This window comes from Artibeus jamaicensis, unplaced genomic scaffold, assembly GCF_021234435.1.
Source record: "Artibeus jamaicensis isolate MK-2021 breed Jamaican fruit bat unplaced genomic scaffold, CSHL_Jam_final contig_3230, whole genome shotgun sequence".
NCBI lineage: Eukaryota > Metazoa > Chordata > Mammalia > Chiroptera > Phyllostomidae > Artibeus > Artibeus jamaicensis.
This window is the reverse complement of record NW_026521764.1, coordinates 2,041,848-2,067,008: the sequence shown is the minus strand read 5'-3', so window position 1 is coordinate 2,067,008 and position 25,161 is coordinate 2,041,848. Positions and strand designations below refer to the sequence as shown.

The 25,161-nt window shown below is 45.3% G+C and overlaps 1 protein-coding gene across 2 annotated transcripts; it reads right to left on the bottom strand.

Moving 5' to 3' along the window:
• Window positions 1-1,706: 1,706 nt before the first annotated feature.
• Window positions 1,707-22,953, bottom strand: GPNMB (glycoprotein nmb). Of its 2 annotated transcripts, none has more exons than XM_037136308.2 (11): window positions 22,476-22,953; window positions 16,942-17,094; window positions 16,080-16,223; window positions 13,845-14,015; window positions 11,523-11,681; window positions 10,898-11,209; window positions 8,954-9,052; window positions 8,007-8,109; window positions 6,327-6,532; window positions 3,240-3,333; window positions 1,707-2,787 (listed from the first exon to the last, which is right to left on the bottom strand). In XM_037136308.2, the coding sequence occupies exons 1-11, from the start codon at window positions 22,543-22,545 to the stop codon at window positions 2,640-2,642; spliced, it is 1,659 nt and encodes a 552-aa protein (XP_036992203.2). In that variant the 5' UTR covers window positions 22,546-22,953; the 3' UTR covers window positions 1,707-2,639. The 2 variants fall into 2 exon arrangements, with proteins under 2 accessions (XP_036992203.2, XP_036992202.2); XM_037136307.2 differs by having other exon boundaries at window positions 6,327-6,535; window positions 22,476-22,952.
• Between the last annotated feature and the right edge of the window lie 2,208 nt (window positions 22,954-25,161).

Here is a 25,161-nt window from a genome sequence, read left to right as displayed (position 1 = left end):
TGAATGTTGGTACCTTTGAAGTTGTACCAGAGATTCCTTACTTTATCCTCATTTTTACTTGATTTTATTTCTTCTTACTGTTCTGAAACTTTTTTCTTCCTTGTCTTCCAAATTATCGATTTGATTCTTGGCTTCATTCACTCCACTGTTTATGCCCTGTACACTTTCTTTTATTTCACTTAGTGTAACCTTTATTTCTGCCTGGGTCTTTTTTTATGCTGTTGAAGTACCTAGTGAGTCTCTTGGGTATCCTTTAACCAGTGTTTTGAACTCTACATCTGATAGATTGCTTATCTCCATTTTGTTTAGTTCTTTTTCTAGAGTTTTGTTGTGTTCTTTCATTTGGGCCATATTCCTTTGTCTCATTTTGGCAGCCTCCCTGTGTTTGTTTCTATGTATCAGATGGTGCTATGTTGACTCCCTGTCTTAGTAGTGGGGCCTATTGTAGAAAAACACACTGGTATGTTGGATGGGGCAGAGCCTTAGGAAATCGCTGGGGTGGGGCAACCTGTGTGAACCAGGTTGATAGAGTCTCAGATATGGTGTCACCTCTCTATTGGCTCTGTGTTGGAGAGGGCTCAGAAAAGGGACAATGGCCAATGCCTGGTCTCCGGAGTTTTGTCTGGGCGGGAGCTCACAGTACTCGGCCTAATGCCAGTTTCTCTCAGTGTGCCACTGGTGTCCTTCAAGCTGCTGCCCAGGAGTTGGAGCCTGAGAAAGTGAGTCTGTGTAAGTCCTCAGTCCATTAAGGACCCTTAAAGAGGAGATGCCTGAGAGTCCACAGTTCCTTCCACCACCTCAATTCCCATTGTTTTTTTACAGCCAGAAGTTATGGAAACTTTCTGTCACTGGAACCCTGGGCTGGGGAACCTAGTGTGGGGCTGGGATCCCTTGCTCCTGAGGTACCCATCCTGATTTTATGCACCATGCATGGGTGTGAGACCACCCGTTCCATGTCTCTGCTGCTCTGCCCTCCTACCTGTCTGAATGAATGTAATTTCTTTAATTCCTTGTGTGGGCATGTTGTCATGATGAAGCTGACAATCCCCAGTTGCCCATATCTGTGGCCTTCTGAATCATCCGAATAGTTTCCATGGAGGAATGTTCAAGCTTAATGCAAAATCTGATGCAGATTTGTTGCTCCACTTGCTCAGTCATTTTGAATGTAACAGCCACACAGTGCACATGCTCACTTAGTGGTGTCTACTGCCCCCCCACTGACTAGTACAGTGAAGACATCATTATTCACACATGCTCATTCCAGTCCACTCTCCTTGACTGCCAGGTTACATCAATGTCACACCAACCGTTCTCATTATATTAACAATGATTGGATGTATGCCAGACAGACGTCATATATATTGAATAATATAAAATGCTTGTCCTGGCCAGGGAGCTCAATTGGTTAAGGCATCAAGCATCATCCCCATAAGACAAGGTTTCAGGTTCAATCCTTGGTCAGGGCACATACAAGAATCAACCAATGAATGCATCAATAAATATAACAACAAATGTCTCTCTCATTTCCTCTCAAAATTAATTTTAAAAAATCAATTTTAATGAATGCATAAATGAGTAAAAAACATAAAATGTTTATGAAATTCTCAGTGCTCCATGGGGCCACACTAAAGAAATTTTTATGTGTCAAAATTATAAATGAAAATAAAAGGCAAACAACAAATTGGAAAAACATTATCATTCCAGTATCTTAGCTCTTTTCATACTTTATTTTTCAGGTAGGAGAGTAAAAAAAGTCACATGTGACACATGGTAGATAGCTTTGTTTACAAATAGAGGTAAAACCCTTACTAATCAAGTTCACATATCATTTAGAGAAACTTGTAGGAAAACCAGGGGCCTCCTCCTTTGGAAAATCATCATATGTCATTTCAAATAAATGACCAGCATGTACAGAAATCCAGATACATGTACAAGGCTCTCAACACTCTGAGAGCTGGGCCATGTGCCTGCCAACATGCCTGATAGACAGCTCTAAATAAATGTCCATGGGATAAGTGGATAAATGCATGTCATTTCTTTACACAGCTGGGCAGGCAGGTTGTCCCCAAATTATTCATACCTACTAATTAGATTATTATTATTATTTTTGTGTCACAATCATCTGAATCATAGCAGAGGTTTGGCCTGTTAATTGTTCTGTTGGGAGCCTATGCATGTTCATGGAAGTAGCATTCGGTTAGCTTGGAACAGGATTTTAAGGACAAGCACACAGCACATCGGTTTTATGCATGTGTTTATGTGGAAAGCCAGCCTCTCCCTCTAGGCTACCTAGATCCGGGTCTAATGAGTCATACCTTCACCCCCTACACTTCGGATACAGTATGTCTATCCTACTAATTGTACTAAGACATTGTAAGTGAAACATAAATCATAATGAAAGAAAGCACTGCTGGCCGATCTATCAGTTATATATAACACAGCTAAGGCCGTGTGCAGTATAATTCCCCTCCACTCCTCTAAAATGTCATTTCACCCGTACAAAAATTGGACCTCCCTAAGCCACAGCGCATGTTTTACAGTGATCACTTGGAGAAAAGAGTTGACGGCCAGCCGCTCTAGCACAGTGCACACACACAGCACTGAAGAGTGCACCGTTGCCCAGAAGTAAGGCTGAAGGTTTAAAGAATTCCTGGCTGGTTCTTGAGCAGTGGATCTCTTTCCTGGCTTCCAGGAAAGAACTTGACCTTTGCTTGCTCGAGGAAAATATTCAGGCCGTTGCCTTTGATCCCGGTACTGTTTTCTATTGGTTTGTATTCCTTGTGTTTTCTGAAAACAACGTGTTAGAAATAATTTTTAAAAAGATCTCCAGCTGGAATATATTATTTTTCACAACCTTTTACATGCCCAGTGCAAAATGGTTAATTCCATTTTACCTAATCTCTGCTCTTAAGTCACTGAAGTCTTACGGGAATATATTTATTTTCTCTTCTTCGTACAAGAAATGTGCCTGTTTACTATAATTTGAGATTCCATGTTAAATATTAAGCTAACACAATTTTGTTAAGTTACTGACATCTGGTAGCATTTTTTAGGATTAACAAAAAACCACAGCAAAATCAACAGGCTAGTTTGGTATTCATCATTCAGTGGAAGATTCTCCTCCCACACACAAAATCGTTAAAAGCCAAAAAGGGAAAATGGCCCATTTGTGCAGCATGTTGCTACTCATTTGCAACAATATACGACAGTGAATTAAAGTGTTGGAACCAGCAACTTACTTGTACACCAGGAGGGCAATCACAGTGACAATCACAGCCAAGCAGCCAGCGGAGATCAGGGCGCCATTTGCCACACTTATAGAGGGGCCAGGGCCTTAAAACAGAAGAAAGACCCTGTTAGAGACATCTTCCACCCAGAGGACATGCTGCTTGTAATGTAATTAAATACAAGACGCAGGGAGCTATCAGAAGATGTATGGCTCCCTCTGGGCTTTTGGTAATCTTTCCCATTAAATAATACATAGTCTTCAGGTCAGCTTGTCTTCCATTTAGAGAATGAGTTAGCATGTCTGGGACACTGTGTGAAGAGCTCAGGAGAGGGACATCGTGTCCTGAAGACACCTGCTCAGGTCAGGTCTCAGCAGACCCAGCGGCGCCCATGTGGAGGGCTCTGCGATCCTGCTGCCCACTCCCCTGGCCCCGTCTCCTCCCGCCTGCCTTCCAGCTGTGCTGAAAATGCTGGGAGTTGCCCACCCTCCCCACACTCCTTCATATCGCCACACTGCTGCCAGTGTCCTCCCCCAGCTTGTGTCCTGTCCTCCCCTTTGGGACGCCTTCCAGACATTCCTGAGGCAGCGGTCACCCCTTCCTTTGTCACTACTTGTTCTCTTCCTTTGCCTCAATCACGCTGTGTTGCAATTATTTCCTTACACATATTTCTCTCCTGCTAAATTGTGAGAACCAGAAGGCAATGATTATGCCTACTCTCACTCCCGGAACCCAGCAAATTCGCTAGTCTCGTCTCTACCATCGAAGTATAACCACACTTTTATCTATTTTTTCCTCCATCCTCTCTGCTACCACCGCAGTCCCAGCCACCAGCCTCTCCCCTGAGAAGACCTCTTAATGGTCTACCTGCTTCCAGGTTTACCTCCAACAATCCTTGCTGCAACCAGCGGTCAGCATGGTCTTTCTAAAAGCATCCATCAGGATCATGCTTCACACCCACCAGTGGCTCCCCTTATGCACAGAATAAAACCCTACTGGTGGCCTACAAGGATCTAAATGGGCTGCTCCTAACGAACACTCAGGTCCCAGGTCGGAGGAGGCCTCCCACCAAGCTGGTGCTCCCAGGTCGGCAGGACTTGTCCTGACCTCTTAATCTAAGAAGCCCACGTTTGTTACGTGTCTCCCGCACAAGTCACTCTCCGTGACCTGACCTTGTTTTATTCACAATGCCATCTCATTTGTGTATTGTCTGTCTGCGCTCAGAAAGGCAGGGGTCATCTTCATCTTGTTCCCCACTCTGTCTAGGAGAGAGGAGAGTGTTCCCCATTCTGGGTGCCTGGTGCTAGGGCTGTGCCGGACAGGGAGCAGATGCTCAGTGAATGTTTGTTGAAAGAACTGCAGCTGCTTCATGAATGTTCATTGAATCACTGAATGAAAGTTAGTTCTTTCAGCTGAGTCTATGGGTTTGCCTTGGAGCCACGATCTATTTCTGAAATTCTGACTTTGATAGCCTAAATCATCAAGTTCAGTCCCACTGGGTTAAAAGCGCTCTTTCTGGTCCTGGCCAGCATGGCTCAGTTGGTTGGGGGTCCCACCATGAAGCGAAAGATTGCCAGTTGGTCAGGGCACATGCCTGGGTTGCGGGCCAGGTCCCGACTGATGTTTCTCTCTCACATAGATGTTTCTCCCCATCTCTTTCTCCCTCCCTTCCCCTTTTGCTAAAACTAAATAATATCTTTTTAAAAAAATAAAAGCTCTCCTTCTGAACTTCCTTTATTTGGATTTGGAAAATGGCTTGGGTCACACCTCAAGTTATCGCTCACTACAAGAAGAATTAAACAAATATCTCAGCCCCTAATCTAAATAAGAGAACAGTGGTTTGCCAGCACCAAGGAAGCTCCATAGGCTAGCTTATGGGACTAAAAGCAACTCCCAGCGACTGGCAGCACAAGGGACTAAGGGCAGAGGCTCCTGGAGGTGCCAGCGTAGGGGGGGGCCCACCTTCCTCTTCCCACCCCAACCTCTCCTGCCCTTCACCCAGGGCCCCAGGGCCCCCGCCCTCAGGAAGGACAGTCCCTTCCTTTGTACTCTTGTTTTCTTGCTTTTGAATCTGCATCTAAGAGCTTACCGACAAACAATAAGCCCTTGTACAAATAATTATATGTATGGTCACTAAAGTTTTTCTTTCAGTGAGGTTAAAGCTGCCTTTTATATTAATGACTAAATGTTTAAGTACATTTTACTTTATGAGAGAGGACCCAGGTCCAAAGGAGTTATTTGTGAGCTGGTCACTAGGTTGTACCTGACAATCCTCAAATTAAGGGCACACACTAAGTGCTGTCAGGTGCGTGCAGTTCAATCTGTCCCTTCCACCATGCGGCTCTCCTCTGAGAGAGAAAGCAGCCGCTCAGAACAAAATCGGTTATAAACGAAACTCAGGTAGGGTCACCAGGTAGAGACCGTATTTTAAGGCTGGGGAACACGGAAAGCCAGCTGTACATGAAAACTTCCCAATGAAAGTCTCTTGTCCACTTTGTAAACATTTTACCTCTCCAAGCATGGGGGCTGGGGGTCAGGACTGGTTTTCCAGGCGACCAGTGAGGAGTAGGTAAGTTGGTGTGTCTCAGTCTCTGTGAGATGCTCAGTTGCATTCGGGAAGGGACAGAGGACTCGGGGCAAGTTGGAAGGGGGCGAGGGGTCCACGGGGTTTCTCATCGCTCTTCTGGGCCTCACGTCTGTGCCCAGCGGATTCTAGTGACGACACGATACCAGCCCTCCCTTCGTCACACTTTTGTGGGAGAACACTGTTATTTTTTGAGGTTGGTCTACACCCCGCCCTCGAAATACACACCTATTCTGGCATGCAGTGTTCCTATCCTGTTACTGCTGTTCCCCAATCACAGCTGAGTGTTTTTCATCAAAGCACTTTTCTTTGGCCACTATTTCTGCCCCCACCCCCTTTCCTAGATAGATTTGCTGTTGGATTTTGATGCCATCCCCCAAATCCACATTAACAATAGCTCAATGAATTTTGCACCAAAGTAAAAGTAAACATTGATAACACAGCTCTGAACACCTTGAGCAGGAGCTCTTTTCCTGCCGTGTGAAATACGCGTACAAGCATGAAACAAAACTCACTTCTGCCAGGGACAGAGACGAGGGTGCTCGTGAGGGCCAGACTGGCGTCGTCACCCAGGGTCAGGTTCAGACAGTATGTCCCAGACCCGGTGAAGGCTCGTCTCACGGTCAGCAGGCACGTGTCATCCACATCCGCAGGGCTACAGACTGTGTTCTGGGCCACCTGGCAGGTGGGGTCAGCCACGATGGTACAGACCTCAGTGGGACTGCTGAGGGCACGAGAGAGGGAGAGAGAGGAATGTAACAGTTTTAAAGGGAAAACGCATTACATTGCTATAAAATTGAACTCCACCTATTTTTACTCAACCATATGACATTGAATTGTCACTTATAATTGACCCTTATGCAAGCCTGGGGGTGAGCTACTGTTTCCTCTGGACCCTCTGGAAGGTGAGGCCTTGGGGGTGGCCCCGAGGCAAGGGGCTCTCAGAAGAAATGTGAAGCCCATGTCCTTCCCTCTACCTCTGGCTCCCCGGAGTGCCCAGAGATGCAGACGGCGTAGGCGTTAGGCAACGATGTTACTGAATGCCGGGCCGTTCCTGCAGCGGAACCTACGACAGCGGTGATGCCAGCTGGTTCCGCGGTGAGCACTGGGCACGAGGCACTGAGTTGTAGATACATGCCATGGTCTCGTCTATTCCTCTCGGTGACTTTCCGAGGACTGTGATATTACCCAAGTGTAGCAGGGGACAAAGCACTCGGGGAGGGAAAATAATTGGTCCAAGGTCACACAGCAGTTAGAGGTGGAGCTGGGACTTGAATGAGAGGTGTTCGACAGCCGTGCTTGGAACCACTGGACAACCTGGCCACCCACAACTGCCTCAGCCGCTGTTTCACTCCTGGGCAGACTTCCTGGAGGCAGAGCCCGAGCTCTGATGCCGGGCCGAGGGGGCGTGGGGTGAGCGGGAGGCGCACCCTGGCCACTGCCACAGCTTCCCGCCCTTCTCTCCTTCCTGTCGATCCTCATTCTACCCCTCTGCCCCCGCTGGAGAGCCCCTCAGCTACCATTTTTATACCGTCTCCTGCCCTTCATTAGTGTATACATCTATATCCACACACATTTTAATCACTCAGTTTACATGTATGTGAATCAATCATTAGCATATTTAATGACTCTACGTAGTACATGTATCAGTTAATATGTAGTCTATTGTATGTTGTTATAACCAAACCTTAGGAAGCTAAAATATATAATGCATTAGAAAAGACCTTTGTAAATCACAAAGAGAGAGGATTATCAGGTATTGCTTTTAGTTAACACCAGGACACATTGGCCTCTTGGCACTCCGGAGGGGCCCCAGGGGGCTGGAGAGCGGTGTTCCGAGCCAGACCGTGGTCTATGAACTGTGCTCTGCCAGACAGCCAGTGTCTAAGGGGGCAAGTTCTCTACTCACTGTGGCCACATCTATAAAACAAGGAGGCTCAGGGGATTGTGTGAGGATTCAACTGACAACAATGTCAAGAACACAGTAAGTGTTGGATCGATAATTATTATTTAACTACATCCACAGTGAAAGGTAATGAACATGGCTCAATGATAGCAAAACAGATGCACCCTCGAGAGGGCCTTGGAGGGTCCTTCCTGGTCTTGGCTTACTGACAGGCTAGGACTTTCAATCAGCGTAGAAGGGGAGATTGGAGTCGCATGACCTGTTCCTCTGATGGAGATGATGTACTCACGTCCCTTGGCAGGTCACGACAAAATCCATCAAGGAGTCGCCAGGCTGTGGCACGGGCATCACAACTTCGGTCGTCTCAATGATGCTGACCTCTAGAATTCCATCTGACAAAACAAACCCCCGCAAGGGAAAATGCATCAAAATACAGTGGAAACCAACCCAAATCAAACGACTCCTTAACCAACCAGAAGGCCACACCAGACACAGCAGCTCCGGAACCTACCCCATCGATACCCCGACACGTCCACGCAGTGTTTTCAGACTGAACTGTTCTTCAGTCCAGCCCACTTCTTTATTTCTGGAGCCTGTGTATGTGTTAGAAGGCAGCTCCCACTCTGGGCATGTGTTTCAGGAAAAGGTGTCCCTGGGGGGTGCAGCCCCAGGTTCAGGCAGTGACCAGATACTCCCCTCAGTGGTGAGGTGGCTCAGACACAGTGTGGGTTTCGGGGCCCCCATCCCCAGAACCTGGGTGCACTGCTGGGCGGCGGACCCCACTTGTCTTCTCTTCCGGGCACTTGTGGGCTGTGCCTGAAACGCACAGCTGTGTGTGGTAGCCCTGCTCATTCACGTTTCCTACACACGTTTCACAAAGTGCGACTTTGTGAAATCGGCTAGGGGAAGAGCGGGCAAGTCAGGGGAACTTGTTACTGGCCTTCTTCCGAGGCTTGTTCATTCTGATTTCTTGGACACACAGGGTCGGAGATCCAGATCCCTGATAGGCTCAGCAGTATGTGGGTCTTATGGGGGCGCTCATTTAGGCTAGGATGTGGGTAGGAAGGCTGGGGTAGGTGGGTGGGAATCCAGAAGGTAGTCGAGTCTTTTCTCATGGATGTGCGGTATCTCCTCTGACAGAGGGCGGGTGCCCTGCGTCCCACCCCCACCCTCCAGAGTCCTTAGAGTGAGGGGAGCCCGAGGTAGGTTCTGGCACCCTCCCCCTGCCGTTCTCACCGACAATCGTGAGTCTGGCTGTGAAGTGACCCTCTCTCTCGATCCGGCAGTGTTCACCAGGAGTCCCCGCCCACTGCGGGGGGCTGTCAGCAGTAGGGGCTGTGGAGTTCAGATGACACAGTTTAGATTAGTTGCTGAGAATGTTAAAGATGTACATGATAGAACCAAAAATCTAAACACCTGTCTACCTGCTTGTTAGAAAATCATCAAGAATCCTATACTTTTAAACGGCCATAGACATTTGAACTAAATGTGTTAATGATTCGTATAGATGTGAGAGCTGTAAGGCATTATAATTGTTAAATCATGTAAGTAAACACAATCCCATATCTTGTTTAAACACAGGAATCGAGGGAAAGGTAGAAGCCGTATTAAAATGTGTGATACAATCATCATGATGGAATAAAGCAGGCCATAAAAGAGAAGGTCATATTTTAATTTTGGAGGCTGATATTCTGGGCTCAAACATGAAGTCCCTTGTTTTTAGCTGTTTGAGACCATGGGCATATCATTTAACTTCTCTTAGCCTCCACGCACTCCTCTGTAAAACAGGAATAAAACTTTCTGACCTAGCAGGGTTCAACTGTGAAACTTAGATCAGGCACATAAACCCGCTTCCCGTGCCTGCCGCAGGAAGTTCTCAATAAACACCAGTTTCCTTGTCCCAGCCAGTACATCTGTTCTGCACATCTCTTTAGATGTGGCATGCTATAACACATATAAGACGTGTAATTTGAAATAGTAAGGCTGATGCATGATAGATCAAGGGGCAAGCCACATGGAGGAGAGCGACGTTTTCCCCGTTCGGATGTCTCACAGCTCCGAAGCGGACATTCTAAAAGTCTCAGGAGTTATTGGGCAGAGGTGTTCCATCATCACTCCCAGCTGTTAACAGGTTTTAAGGAGCGTGTGGATGGGAACTTCCACTTTTATTGTAGAGTTCTATATTTGAATTTTTACTAAGGAACGTGGAATAATTTTGCAATTTAAAATATTACAAAAAAGAATGAATAAAAATCAGTCATCATAGTGTCTTGAATTATATATTTTTGGTTTGCTAAGATCTCATTTTAATAATAACAATATTATGACAATTTATTATTTATAATTGACAATATTTTTTGTAAAAACAGTTACAAGTCTGGACATCACGAGGGCGCGTTCCCTCTGGGCTTGGTGATGGCGCCCTCTTGCGTCCAATGTGAGGATGTTAACCTACTGCAATCCCCGGTCCCGGAGTGCTAAGGTGTACTAACGTCTGTGAGGGGAAGGGTGGAGGCATTGGAAGGAAGCTAAGGCTTTCCAAAATACACTCTGAAGGACTTCTTGGATGTCCTCATGTACTATACGTAGAGGGTGGGGTTTAATTAAGTCTTCTATTCAGAACTATTTATATGTTTATAGAATTTCCAGCTTGAAAGCCAAGAAATATTCTCAAGGTACATTCGTTTTGGAGTCATTTACAAAGTGGCTTTAACTGTGGCTGTGTCTTCATGGGGCACGAACTGGATGGGGGCTGGAAAGGGAGGAGCGTGGGGGAGGGGAGGAGAGGAAGGGGGGTGACTTGCATGTTCACAAGGGACCAGTGACCCTTCTCATAGCTATAAAACATGGAAGACGAACATAAATGTGATGAACTAGAAAATAGACAAGTACACGTAACAAAGTCAGTGAAAATTAGGAAGGTCAAAGAGCTGTATATAAGTCACCAAAGTTTACTTGCAAAGTGACCTGGAACAGGGTGTCCTTTCTTCCCCATTCTAACAAGCTTAAAATAGTGATAAAATGGCTTTAACATATCAACAGATTTTTGCAGAGTCTGTACACAATCCTTCTAACTAGTGATCTTACACTCTAACCTACGTGAATTTTTTTTTTTTGCAGTTAAGGTCTTCCTCACCCACCCCACCTCAGCCCCCTAAAGATTGCCCAGAAAACACTTACACAAAGATCGAGTGGGCTTTGGAGGTCGGGGTGTAGGTGAAGGGCAAGGTCCAGGCACCAGAGCTTGCACAGTGAGGTTAAGGCTGAAGGTTCCGTTGAGTACATACGTGTGATTCAAAATGTGATTGGTGGAAACAAACAGACCAGTATTATCCCCAAAATTCCACTTGTAGTTAATGGCAGACTCGTTCAGGAAGTGGCTGGGATCATGAATAAAGACATCGAATACGATGGGGATGTCCCTGAGGAAGGTTTCATCGGATGCATTTCGATCATTCTTCTGGGACATAGTCACCGATACAGGAATCCGATCTAAAAGATATATTAAAAAAAAAGAATGCACAATTGCTTGATTTTAAGTGGATGACTTCAACCACACTTTTAAATTAAAAATTTAAATCTGGCGTAATTCAGCATCGTTTTTCCTTCCCCTGTGCAAGTTTTCTAGAGTTTTCCCAAGCTAATTTGGAAGACAGAGGGAATATGTCATTAAATACAAGTTTGAGGAGGAATCCAGATGAAACATAGCCTAACCCAAAATGCGGCTGCAACTTTTTCTTAACCCCCTAACATCATTAGAACTGAGCGCCTCATCCTCAGTCACTTCAGGGTTCAGGCCTCTCACCTGTCACCACGTACGTATCTTTCACCTTTGCAACGGGAATGTACGTCCGTCCCTTTCTTCTATAGACAGCTACTTCCATGAGTTGAGGGCCAAGCGTCATGTTGGCCGTGTTTACAGAAACACTCGCTGAACACCGTCCCAGTTTCTGGTAGTACTGACCTGTGAGAGGTTGGAATATTTAGGTGTTGGTTACATGACATGATCATTACAGGAAGGCATTTATTTCTTCACAACTAACCCCTGACATTTAGAGATGGCTCTGGGGAGGACAGAAAGGGGGGGGGGTGGCCCTGGCTGCTTCAGGAAGGACAATGATGTTTGTTTTTATGTAAGTCCTCATCAAACAAACCCATGGGTAAATAGACATCATGGCATGGTTAGAATGAATAGAGCTGTTTAATGGGATACTACAGTCATTAGTTCACAAATACTTTTTATAAATAAGTGGTTTGGCACTTGAAATACGTGTTATTTCCCGCAGAAAATACATTGAATGCTGTCAATGGAGTTTTTAAAAGTTTATCCAAGAATCTACCTTATTTTTGTAATAATATTAGTATTTCAGCTATATTATTAAGCAGTTTTTTAAAAAATTGTTTTAGGAGACCAACCAGAATCCTCCGCTTTCTAGTATTATTTGCATGTAAATATGCAGTTCACATTGAAAGGTGCGGGGTGCATGTAAAAAGGAATGGGGTGGTTCTGACGCACCTTCTAGGACACCCGAGAGTCACTGTCTTTGTTTCTCCAGCCCTAACCTACATCTAAGGGCCACTGTGGAGCCGTGAAAGCAATTCCTCTCTGGCAGGGCTCCCGGATTTTTCTAGCCCTATGGAGGCCCATGGCATAGCCGCGTCCTTGAACGATAGGTACTGCCCCTTTCCTTGGACTGGCAGAGGCGGTTCAGATGGAGGCTGTAGGGCAGAAAGGTGTCTCCAAGGGGTTAGTTACACGGGAGGAAGTGTCGGCTCTGGCACCGAGAGCAGACCACCAAGGCAATGCCTAGCTGGGGGACAGTATCAGCTAAGTCTGAGACCTCAGCCAAAGATGGAAACTCAAAAAACAGTCTTGTTAGAAAAACAGCAGTTTCTGGCTGAAAGCTGATTTTAAATGAAGACATGTTAACTAGATAAGTTCATGGATGGTAACAAGGCTGAAAAGGGTCTGGAGTGCCAGGGAGCCCAAGTGACTCCACGAAAACTCCATGGCAGGTCGGGGATGCCCTGCCGTTTGGTGAGGGGCAGACTTGGGCCATGAAGGCATGGAAAAAGGTTAGCTCTCAGTCAACTCGTTTAAGTAGATGGGCATAAAATGTACATAGATTTTGTAGTTTGTACCATCAGGATGTATAGTTAATAGTTTGTTTTGATTTGTAAGTTAACTGAAGAAAGACAAGCTTTCTCTAATTTAGAGAGATCATGTCTCTAATTTAAAGACAAAACATTCAGGAATTTGGAGGCTGCATTATTGGGAGCAATTTTCAAATCCTCAGAGCCAGGTGGCACCTGGTGACATTTTTAACTAAAGACTTAGCAGCTTTGCCAGTAATAAGCTAGACTTGCTTCTAAAAATAATCACTTTGCCAGTAATACAGCAAAGTGGGTACCATTTGTGGTTTAAGAAAAAGAAAAAAGGGTAGAATACGTGTAAAAGAAGAGCAGAACGTTGACCAGGTTATTTCTACACAATGGAATATTCTACAGTGATTGAAACAATGTATACAAAGAATTATAAAGATGTAGTCAAATACTTATGATATTAAGAAAAATGTCTATACATTGTAATCCTCATCAAAAAATACTAGTAAAGAAAACACCATCGTATAACAGTGATAACCTCTAGTATGAATTACAGATGACTTATTTTTCATTTCTACTTTCCTGCATTTTTCCAAAAATAAAGTATGTTTATTTCTTGAAAATTCATTTAACATAAAAAAAATAAAGAATAAATCAACAGATACCTGTGTGTCATTCAGATAAACATTAGTATTTTGTATTAATATTTTTAAGATTACCGCTTTAGACAGAAAAAGATTGAGTAGTGTAGTTTTAAAAAAAGAAAGCTGAATCAGTTTTTTTCCTCTTTTTAATTCTTTGGTGTCCCAGAGATTTGTCGAGGCATATGTGTGTGTGTGTGTGTGTGTGTATGTATATGTATGTACGTATTTAATCTCTCACCCTTTATTCCAACTAAAGAAAGTTAACAGAGTAACTATTATTAAACTCTCAGTGTTACTAATTCTATAGAATAAGAAAAGAGAAAAGAATAAATTTTAAAGAAAGGTAAAGGACAAGCTAAGAGGGTTTGTAAAAGTCCAACCAAGGGTGTGGAAGACGTAGATGAGATTGCAGCCCCTTCTTCCATGGTGGTGGGGGAACGGCCTTCCGTCGGGGAACACGTGATAGCTCTGGTCTGTGCCGTTTCCCCAGTCGCTGTCCTCCGCCCACGCTGTCCCATTGTGAACACAGGGGTCCAAAGGGGGACCTGTGCCTAAACGGAGAAATAAAAGCTGTGATTGTCGTCTGGATCAGAATGCTCAGTGCTCATCATTGAATTAGACACTTTTTGATATTTTAACTAGTTTAAATATAGTTGGACAACTACAACCCTAATGTTCAAAATTCATTTATGTCCTGTGCATTTTTTTCTACATGTGTGTTCAATTTCAGTAAGTTTACATAGAACAATTTTTTCAGGAAAGTTCAATCTAGCGATATCACTTAATATATAGGGTCTGGCACAAATAACACCCCTTTTACATAACAGAATCTTTTACTAGAAAATCATAAGCATGTAATTCTGTAACATAACAATATTACACTCAAGCACACCATATGACCTTTTAGGGGAAATGTTCGAGTTAAAACTATAAATTATTACACCCATATTATTGCCCTACCAACCACATTCAAGCAGGCCTTCCTTACTCCTGCCGGGCCCTGTATTTTATCTTTGTATTGGGTCTCCAAATCACAGCTGTATCCAAACCCAACTGAGCGCTGCTTTATGTTTTTATTTGGATACACGCTATCAGTGGTATTTCTCCTGACTCATTCGACATCATGACTCCCCACTCCTAGAGACTTCACTCATCTCCTTGGACTAAGGGGACTCTTCTATACAAACACGTCATTACCACCCTACCCAGAATCGAGGGTCACGTGCCACATTTGGCTATTTTGTTTCAGAAAGAAAGGAAGGAAAGGAAAGAAGGAAGGAAGGGACAGAGGGGGAGAGGGAGACAGTGAGCAAATATGGTAGAACGTTTAAATTGTTGAATCTACGTAGAAGGTACTTGGGTGCTCAATGTACCTGGGTTTCTACTTTCCTGTACGTCTGACATCCTTCATTTTAAACAAGTCACGATCAATATTGTTTCATCTGGAGCAACTCCTTACCCTCTTGTGTTTTATGTCACTGACTTTTATGGAGAGACCTTTTATTTACCAATCTAGTACAACCATTAGTATTTTTTATTCTTAAATTGACCCAAACAGGGCCCGGGGGAGCCCCTCCAGGAGACTTCTGTGTCCTCGTGACATATTCCCAGGCTCAGCGATGTCCCAGGCTCATGGGACATCGTTCCCGTTCCTGTAGCTGGAATCAGTCATTTCTTCAAAGACCCCTAGACTTTTTAGTGGTGATGAATAGTTCATTAAAAGTTTCACAAGTTGCAAGACCTCTCTCATACAAAAAAAAAATGGTCAGAGGGCTAGATTGTCATTTGAAACATAACAACCAGCTTTTTTTTTAGGAAAAAAAAAAGAGAAAATGCTACCGAATATTAAATACACCATTTTTTAACTATCAAACCCTTTCTATACAGAATCCAATGTTTTCCTTCTAGGAATATGATCAATTAATAAGGAATTAACATACTGACAATTTAATAGAAGTTCTAAATAATAAATCAGATTGCAAGTGCATTTAATGGCCTTGTCACAAATTGAAGAATTCAATGATTAGCTTGGGATTTTTGAAATGTGCAGTTCTAACAAGATAATTTCCCTTGATGTATTTGTGTTTATTTGCACTCTTTAAGAGTTAATGTGCTTTAATTATGAGCAAAACAAAGCATATGTGTGTATATGTGTATTTTAGCATCTGTGCTAGCCACTCAGCACTTGCTGAGGAAATGCTTGTGAGGAGAAATTACTCTGGTCAGCAAACAGCGGTCAGCCTGGCTTTTCTCTAAGTGCCCAAAAGAATTCCAAGGAATAATACCAAAATCTGAGGATCAACAAGGTATTCGCTGTCCAATCACCTGCACTCGAAGAAAACACCACACCTGACAATGTAGCTTCTACAGAGGCCTCCAAGTAGCCAGGAGCCACCCCTTTGCTGAAACATCATTGGCTGATGTTGAGGAAGGGACTGGGTGGAGTCACATACTCGTCCTCCCTGTCATCCAGCTTGAGGAGAGGGTCACATGGGATGGTAGCACACCTTGCATTAATTGCAGAAGTATTGTGTCTACGAGGATCAAGCTTTCTGACGGGTCTCCAGTGCTTCGGAGAACCAGTGTGTCCCTGTGATGTGAATGACATTTCTTACCATTTCTGCAGTTCTTCTCGTGGACTGTGTTGCCAGTGTCGTCTTCCTTTTGGCATCTGGGTAATACCAGGGTCACCACGAATGTGATGTTGGAGCCCACCAGTGCTGGGGAGTCGCTGGTCAGAATGGCCTTGACGTGGCCCCCTAGGGCAGAGAATGGTGGAGCTCAGAGATCGACATGCTCTTTCCTGTCACTGATGAGTCACATGAAGTTAAATCTACTTATAAGGACCAGCCCGAGGCTCCTTATGCCTCTTCACAGAAAATTAATTTATTTTCTGGATGCCTAACTTTTGCTATCCAAGTACAACATTCTAGAAGATAAACTAAAAAGTCAGACCAGTTAAAGAATTTTCTAAACACAGAAAGAATAGCCACTTAAAATAATCTTTAAAATCTGCTCAGATTGAGGAGAGGAGTATTGAAAGCTCGTATTATTCAACTTTCCATCCAGTGACTGAGGAAGTCATTCATTTGTGAGAATGGAAAGACAAATTCTCTTTCCGACAAACCACATTTTGAGACAGTCAGGACCACTCTGGAGTCTTAGATCTTCCGAAGATGAGCATTCACACGTTAGCTAAACCGGGTTAAGACTAAACTGGCTCACTCTGCAAAAGCTCCCCAAAATGACAAGCTTGTAAATTCTGAGGAGATTAAACTCTGTGTGTGTGTGTGTGTGTGTGTGGCTGAGAAAGTGACACATTGCCATAAAGGCAAGGTTGCCGGACCCAGGTGCCCCACACTGGGTAACTAGAGGACTGTCGCTCAGAACAAAGAGAAGCCACATGCACTGCAAGGTGTGATCTGAGACCGACTTACACAGGCCATGGCGGCTGTCTGGGCTGAGTGGCTGACCTACCTCTCCAGGAGTCCTCCCACCTCGGGTCTCCTCTTTTCCACACTGGATAGAGATGTTCATTCCACTCATTGTCATCCGAAGACCAGCCGTTCAGTCGGCTGTGCTCCCTCATAAAACCAGACGTTCTTGCACTGCTGAGCACCTCATGAAATCCTATACCAATAGTTGAAAAACAATTATTTAGTCTACTGTATTCCTTATTTCGTACTTACCTAACAATGGTCCACACCACTTTCCATTTCATATGGTTGGAGAGAACATATCTAGTATTTCCAGTGTTAAGCAAGTAAAGGTTTTTTTCTTTAATCCTCACCTGAGGACATTTTTTTCATTATTTTTTAGAGAGAGAGGGAGGGGGAAGGGGATGTGGGAGAGAGAGAGAAAGAAACTACGATGTGAGAGGGAAACACTGGTTGCCTTCTCATACACGCCCCGACTTGGGAGCGAACCCATGGCCTGCGTATGTGCCCTGGCCCGGAATCCAACCTGTGACCTTTCGTTCTACAGGATGATGCTCTAAGCAATTGAGCCACAGTGGTCAGGACTAAAGGTTTGCTTGTTTTTTAATGTCCATTGGAAATATCTTTAAGTATTCGGATGCTATCTCTTTGTGTACTTTAGATGAATAAAAAAATTTGAAAGTCAGTATTTCCTAGCCACCATTCAGTTTTTCAATAGGTCTCCTCCGAGTATTTTGATTTGATGCAATGTCGTTAGGCAAACACTGATGCCAGCGACCAGTGTTTGCATCTCTTCCCGTCGAATTGTCCCCTTGGCTAAAGGATGGCCAGGCCCAGGGCCACCCCCAGGATTCCGAGAGATCACACTGCACGGCCCATTGGCGAACAATCGCATGTTTGTAATGGCCGGCACAGGCTCTGCCTCGGTAAGCATTGCGTGTGCACTTGTGTAGTCTGCGTTGCTGGGTAAAGGGTTTTCAATGCCACTTACGTCAGGTTGGTTGGTAGTTGCTTTTAGAGATGCTTATGCCCCTATTGTTTTTCTGCCAATTTCTTCTTTCATTTCTGCCAGTTTTCGCTTTATGTATTTTAAAGCCCCAACTGTTCAATCTTTTCCATAAATTAATTCTTTTATCATTAGGAATTGACCTCTATTCCTGGTAATCCTTCTTGCTCTGAGAATACCTTGATATTAATACTTTGTGTTTAAGTGGCACATCTTTTTCCATCTCTTTACTTTATATATATATATTTGAGGTGGGTTTTTTATAGACAGCATATTGTTGATTTTGAAAAAAACCTACTCTAGCTTTTACTTGGCGTGCTTAGGTAATTCTCAGAATAGGTTTTGGGGCTGGTAGGGTGGTGATGTGATGCCTGGAACTGTGGCAGCCCTGCTGAGCCATGAGGGCACAAGCCTGAAAAAGCAAGCCAATGCATCCAGGATTTCAGAGCGGAAGGATGGAAGGAGTTCTTGCTGATGTTGTTGAGCTCTTGCCCTAGAGCTGCCTACTCCGGACTTATTGAGACACTGTGTCTTACTCAACCTACTTGAGAATTCTGTTACTCACAGGCAAAAACTCAGTCGTTTATAGTCCTCAGTGAGCTCCTCCTCATACACTATCATAAACTGTTCTCTCATCAATTCATATGATCTTATGTCTTGGTGTGGCCATGAATTCTTACAGCCAGAAACACTGTCTTCTCTGAAATCCTGGAAGAGGTCTTTCATGAGGCAGAGTATTTGCTAGGTAGCCAGAGAAGCCTTGATGAATGGATACCGTTAACCTCTGTCTTCTATCTCTCCGTCCCAGGAGGAGGAGGGAGCAGCAGGTTGTTCCCTCCTCGTGAGGGAGGCAGATGGAAAAGGAAAGAACATTGAACTGGGAGTCTCAGAACCTGGTTTTTAGTTTTGGTCCTGCCACTAAACAGGCTGGGAGACCTCAGGCCACGAGTGTTCTCTGGGCCTTCAAAGCAGACAAAAAACAAATGTCCTGTGAGTGTGTGAGATCCTGTCCTGTGTTTCTGTTTGGAAAATGATATGACTAAGTGAGGGCAGGAAATGCATGCTTATCAATAAATGTTTATAACTGGAAATTCACTTGAATAAATCACAGAACGGTACAATATTCAATCTGGAAAGAACTAAGATACTTAGTTCTTATGCAGTGTTTTAAAAAATGCATGCTGGCCCTTACTGGTACGGTTCAATGGATTGAGTGCTGGCTTGTGAAACAAAAGGTCACTGGTTTGATTCCTGGTCAGGGCACATGCCTGGGTTGTGGGCTAGGCCCTCAGCTGGGGGTGTGTGAGAGGGAGGCAACCAATGGATATTTCTCTCACATACTGAGGTTTCTCTTTCTCCATCTTACTAAAAAAAAAAAACAACAACTGAATGAACTTTTTTTTGCCAATCCTATATATATATTTCACAACTGTATGTGAATCTACAATGACCTCGAAAATAAAAGTTGAATTAACAATAGACTGAAACAAACCCAATAGTAATCAGACTAGAAGGAACAAAAAAGAGTGACGTGTGGATGGTGGGGGTGGGGAGGTGCACGGGAAGGAAAACGGAATCAGCCCCGACACAGCTCTGGCTTTTCTCTCCGCGCTTTGGCCTCGTCACTGTCCATCGCCAGCAGACAAGTACCGGGCTGGCCAAAAGGTTTGTTCAGTGTTTTTTCATAGGATGGCTCTGGTATCACTCAGTTGCCTTTAACTTCATTTGAAACAATGTTGTTATATTGTATTACGACAGCTGTCATGTCAACGTGCATTTAAAAAATAGCTGTAGTAGGTATGACGCGGATGTGGTATACAGTAGGCACATGCCTGGTTGCAGGCAGTTCCAGAGGGTGCATGAGAGGCTACTTGATGTTTATCTCCCACTCTTTCTCCTTCCCTTCCCCCCTCTCGAAAAATAAATTTAAAAAATATTTTTTAAAAAAAAGCTTATCAAAATTGGTGAGTTTTTGTGTAGCTATTTTAATATTGAAGATGGAAGAAGATATGCAACACTTTTGGCTTATTAGGCTTTATTATTTCAAGAAAGGTAAAAACACAACTGAAACACAAAAAAAGGTTTGTGCAGTATATGGAAAAGGTGCTGTGACTGATCGAATGTGTCAAAGTGGTTTGCGAAGTTTCTTGTTACTATTGACATTTTGGCCAAACAATTCTTTGCTGTGGGTCTTATGCATTGAAAAATGTTTAGCAGCACCCCTGACCTCTACCCACTAGAAGCCAATAATAGTGGGGGATAGCTGACATACTCAAAATATCCAAATCAATTAAGTTATTGGTGAAAATGAAAAATGTGTCTTTTATTCTACGAAAAAAATCTGAAGGACTTTCTAGCCAACCCAAAAGCTGCTGGCTGCTTATACCTAACTTTGTCAACATCTTCATCTTCCTCCTTCCTACCAGGGCTGATTGGACAGTGGCAAGGAACCCCCTAGTGTTTGATCCACTGCTAACCCCCAGCCATCCTTGTTTTTTTCTGGCCAGAATCTCTAGTTTAGGGCAAGGAGCAGCCAGGAGCTTCAGGGTTTTATTAGGCTGCCTAATAGGCTGGGACTCCTCTCAAACTGACAGAGAGGTCTGCCCTCTGGCTCATCTGTTTTAGGAGCAGAGCAAATGGGTGTTGGTGGAAGGGAGGCTGGAACTGGTGTAGGGCCTCCACTGGCCTGTCAGTTCTCTGTCCCTCCATCTGCCCCACGGCAGACTCCAGGCGGAGCCTGTCCCAGGAGGTTCATTGAGGTAAGATAATTGCTACTTTGCATGTCCCCCCACTCCAAGCACCTACTGTTAGCTGATATCTTAAGAACCCCATACCCAGTTTTGCCAAAGAAGAAGTGAAAGCTCAGGGTGCTAAGTCACTCCTGGCCCTGCCTCACAGTCGGCAGCCAGTGGAGTCTGTCCAACTGCAGGAAGGGCAGCGGTCCGCCTGGCAGCTGCCTTCTTCCCCCTACCCACTGTGCAGCCAGGGCCAGCTCCTTGCCCTCTGTGGCCTGTTCCCTGGTCTGGGAAACAGGGCCATCATGCTGCCAGGCTCCCCAGGTGAGGCCAACACAGGCCAACAGCTGGGCATCTGGACTCTCTTGTCAAAGACAATAGGCCCCTTTGGGCCCCAGAGCCAGGAGGTGCTGCTCTGCATCTCCCAGGACCTGCATGGCCACAGCCTCCAGCCTCAGCTGCTTGGAGCAGAATCAGGTGTGCCTGGGGCCACTTCTTTCCCTTTCCCCCCAGATGTCATCCCCCTGCCCCCACCGCAGGGGCTGTGCTCCCCAGTACCCCCCTTTCACCTGCCTGGGCCTCTCCTGCCCTGGGGAAACCCACCAGAGTGCTCCCAGGAGTTTCCTGTTCCTCCTCTCCCCACCCAGCAGTCCCGCCAGATCCCGCTCTGCGAGTACCGCTTAATTATAGGGCACTTCTCTCAGCCAGGAGGCATGAAGGGTGTGTGCATGGGCCTCTTGCCCAGAGGTCCAAGGGCCTTCTCTCTCAGAGCTGGGAGGCAGGTGAGGAGTCAGACCCAGGCTCATGGCTGTTCTAGCCTGTTGAATAGGGGGAGGACAGTCTGCCCCACAAAGGTGTTGTTGGGGTTACCTGAGTGACCGAAGGGAAGCAGCCAGCACGCAGGCTGCACCTGGTGGGGACAAGGTGGATGCTGGTTCTTTCTCGGCACCCCCACCTCCCAGGAAGTTGCCTGGCAGAATCAGGGTTCCTGGACTTCTCATGCAGTGAATGTCCTGACTCTTTGGAAGCAAGATGAAGGGGACCTCCCAGGGGTGTATGATTTACTCTCCTCCTACTCCAGCCGGAGGATGGGGGCTGCCATGGCCACCCCCGATCCATGGACTGGACCCGTGGGCTGCATAGGAGTTTAGTGGCTCAGAATTCTGGCTCTGCATTCCAATCACAAGAGGAGCTTTTAAAGCCGGAGCACTCTGACCCTTCCTCCAAAGATTCTGACTTCAGGGGTCTGGTCATCGGCCTTGTCAACAAGTCCCGACCTCTGAGGACTAGAGTCAGGACCTGGGCTTCCGCTCTTCTGTCAGTAGCCTGGCTGTGGCAGCCGCAAACACATGCAGGCCCGGGGAGAAACCTCAGCAGGATTAGCAACAGCTTCTGGGTTGGGATTATGCGAGAGTTTGTCTCCAGATTTTGGGCCCCATTTTATCTGAGCTCTTTACCCTATTGGATAGAAACCAGGCAAAGTGCAGTGGGTACTGTTGCTTTGTTCTCAGGCCAGAGGCCATCCCTTCACACTCCTACCCTCCCACTATCTGGCAAAGAGTGGTCACCATTGCAATGGAAAAAAAATGCTTCATAAGAGAGAGGCTGCACGGTTATTACTAGTTTCCAAGAGCCTGAAGCAAAGAATGGAGGAGGGGGTTTTGCTGAGGTTCCAACATTCCCAAGTTTCCAGAAGAAGAAATGAGTGAGCATGGAAGTTGCCTGAGGAGCTTCACGGAGTCCAGCTTCTGGCTCCACCGCATCGCTTTGAAGAGCCACCAGTCAACCGACAGCCAGAGAAAGGGTTAAACACAGAAATGGAGAATTACTCACGTTTGGCGGCATCGAGTGGCAATCTTGCAGCCAGAAGCAGAAACCCCAGGAAACAGTAGAGACGTTTCATGCTGAATGAATTCTCACAGACCCAGCAGCAATCAAGGTTTAACTTTTAACTCCTCTGGCTCCATCTGCTAAGAGCAACAATGCACTTCTGGCCTCACTGCGCCCCACTCCTTTCTTCAATTAAATACAGGCCTCAGGGCCAGTCATGTGATGGTATTAAGCAGCATTGCCTGATCTGATCTCTTGAGTTCAACCCTTTCCAACTCATGTGCTTCTGACTCACTCGCTTTCGGCATCTATTTATTCACTTTAAAGATGCACACTGTTTTAATGTTGTGATTCCACATTTCTAGTTAAAGAAATTTCTAGCTAACTTCCTTTCCGTTGGGCCCTCTTTTAATACACTTCACCAAAAATAATTTTAGCTTCCACCCTCCGTGATTACCAGCCTGCCGCTGTCCCTTTACCGACCAACTCACCCAGCTTGTGCTGAAATGTCACAGTCACGCCTCTTGTGCTGTAATTCACATGGCCAGCTCCTTGCAGTGCTGGCTAATGCCTGTACTTCCCTGTCCCCCACGAGAAGGCAAAGGAGGTGAGGGCTGCATCTCTCCAATTACTGGAAACTGTGCATTATATATGTGGATAACATCTGTTGTGCCAGAAGGTGCTTCCAACAGCTGCTCAGGCCTCTAGTAGCTGAGAAACTTACCCCAAAGCGCACTTACGACCTCTGTGCAATTCCATGTACCTTTTGGAACAACCCGCCTAATTTTCGGTAACTGCCGTCACAGCATTTGTGTGCCATGCCACTCAGGGTCAATTGCAGAAAGCAGACGGCATGTTTATTTCATGTTACAGAAAGCAGGCATTGAAAGTCAAAACAAGCTTGTCTGGAACACGAATGTTATGCAATCAAATTATTTCTGTGCAGAAAATTTGGCAACATGAACACTGTGCTGCACACAATCTTTCTTTTTAAGCTGCATCCACGTCCCAGTTTTCAGTAGATACAAAAGTCCGGGTGGGGGCGAGAGTAAAGTCTGGGGTATGGACTTGCCCTCAGCTGTGCTGAGGGGGGAATGGGAGTGGTCTGAGAGACTGACACCCACGGAGTGGAGGGCGTGGCCGGTCCCCAGCCCTAAGGCCACACAGCTCCTCAGAGTTCCTTTTACAGCCTGTGAGGCAGCAGATGAAGGGAAAAACAGCAAGGGGAGCAGCGCGTTCCTGACTGAAACAACACTGTTTTCGTATACAAATGAATAATGGAAGTGTTTTATGTTACATGAATAATCTATACAATTCTGTCTGCTTTTCACAACAAACATGTAACTTTTAGAATTTTAAAAAGCTTCAGTTTAGGAAAAGCTTACCGTTGATTTATTTTTTTAAGTATCATTGCCCTTTGTTAATAAGTAGTTCTGGCTTGTATTTTTGGCCAGATGAACTACCTCGACCTCTAAATCAACTGGAAATGAGAAGCTCTTCAGTGACAAAACCTTACTGAATAGGGAGAGAGACAGTGACCAGGCCAGGGGGGAAGAGCCGGGGACAGGCACAGAGGTAGGCGGCCGGGTGGGGCGAAGGAGCAGCCGGTTCTTGGTTTCCAAGAGCTGCCGACAGGGCACAGGTGCCATGAACATTAACAGCCGACAGCATAGGAAGAAGCTATTCACTTCAAGGGACCAGACACAGGAGGGTTATTTTGGATAAGAACGATCCTCAAGGTTTTTTTTCTTTCTTTCTTAAATACAATCTTCTGCAAATTAAGTTTGAAATCATTCATTGAAAGAAGGGAATCAGCTCAATTACTTGGGGTTATCAATGTGATTCTTCTCTTTGGAAATGATGTTGAGAAAGTAATAGCTTTTGAGGATGCACTGAGTTCCCGGTCAGCACCCTGGTTTCCGACGCCCCTCGTGCTGGCCGAGGCCCCAGTGTGAGGAGCAGCACCTGAGACATAAAGCCTGTAGCAGCCATGCAAAGGGGGACTTCTGGAGTGGTGGGTGGCACCCAGGAGTCAGGGCAGGCGGGGGTGGGGTGGGGTGGGGGGAGTTTAAAAACCTTTAATTTTAGGGATTTCTCAGTTCAAACTGGTGTTTTTAAGCAAGAGAATGCAAATTAAGGTTCTTTGCTCCCAAACTCTGTAAACAGCTGTTGTATCTGTTCCCTGTTGCCACTGTAACAAATGGCAGAAACTTGGAGGTTAAAAACAACACAAATCTATCATGTTCCTGGAGTCAGATCCAAAATGGGCCTCACTGGGCCGAAATCAGTGTTGGCAGGGAAGCTGAACTGAAGATTCTGTTTCCTTGCCTTTTCCAGCTTCTAGAGGCTTCCATGTATTTCCCGAGGCACAGCCCCCACCGGTCTGCAAAGCCATCCAGGCCGGTGGGGGTCTCTCTCACATCACACCTGAGGCTGGCTCTCCTACCTCCCTCTCTCTCTTTTAAGTGCCCTTTTGATTAGGCAAGGCTCACCTGGATAATCCAGATCCATTTCCTTGTCTTAAGTCTGTTGATTAGCTACTTAATTCCATCTGCAACCTTAATTCCTCCTTGCCATATAACATCTTTACAGGTTCCCAGGATTAGGATGTGAACAGCTTTGGGGGGCCGTTACACTGCCTATCAAAGTCGTACAGCAGGTGACTTAGCAAAAAATTCTATTTATGAAG

Coding starts and splice junctions, on each gene's coding strand:
- GPNMB (XM_037136307.2), bottom strand. CDS start 22,545: ATGAAACGTCTCTACTGTTTCCTGGGGTTTCTGCTTCTGGCTGCAAGA. Junction 17,095..22,475: donor GCCACTCGATGCCGCCAAAC/GTGAGTAATTCT, acceptor CTATTGGTATAG/GATTTCATGAGGTGCTCAGC. Junction 14,016..16,079: donor CGAGAAGAACTGCAGAAATG/GTAAGAAATGTC, acceptor TTCTCCGTTTAG/GCACAGGTCCCCCTTTGGAC.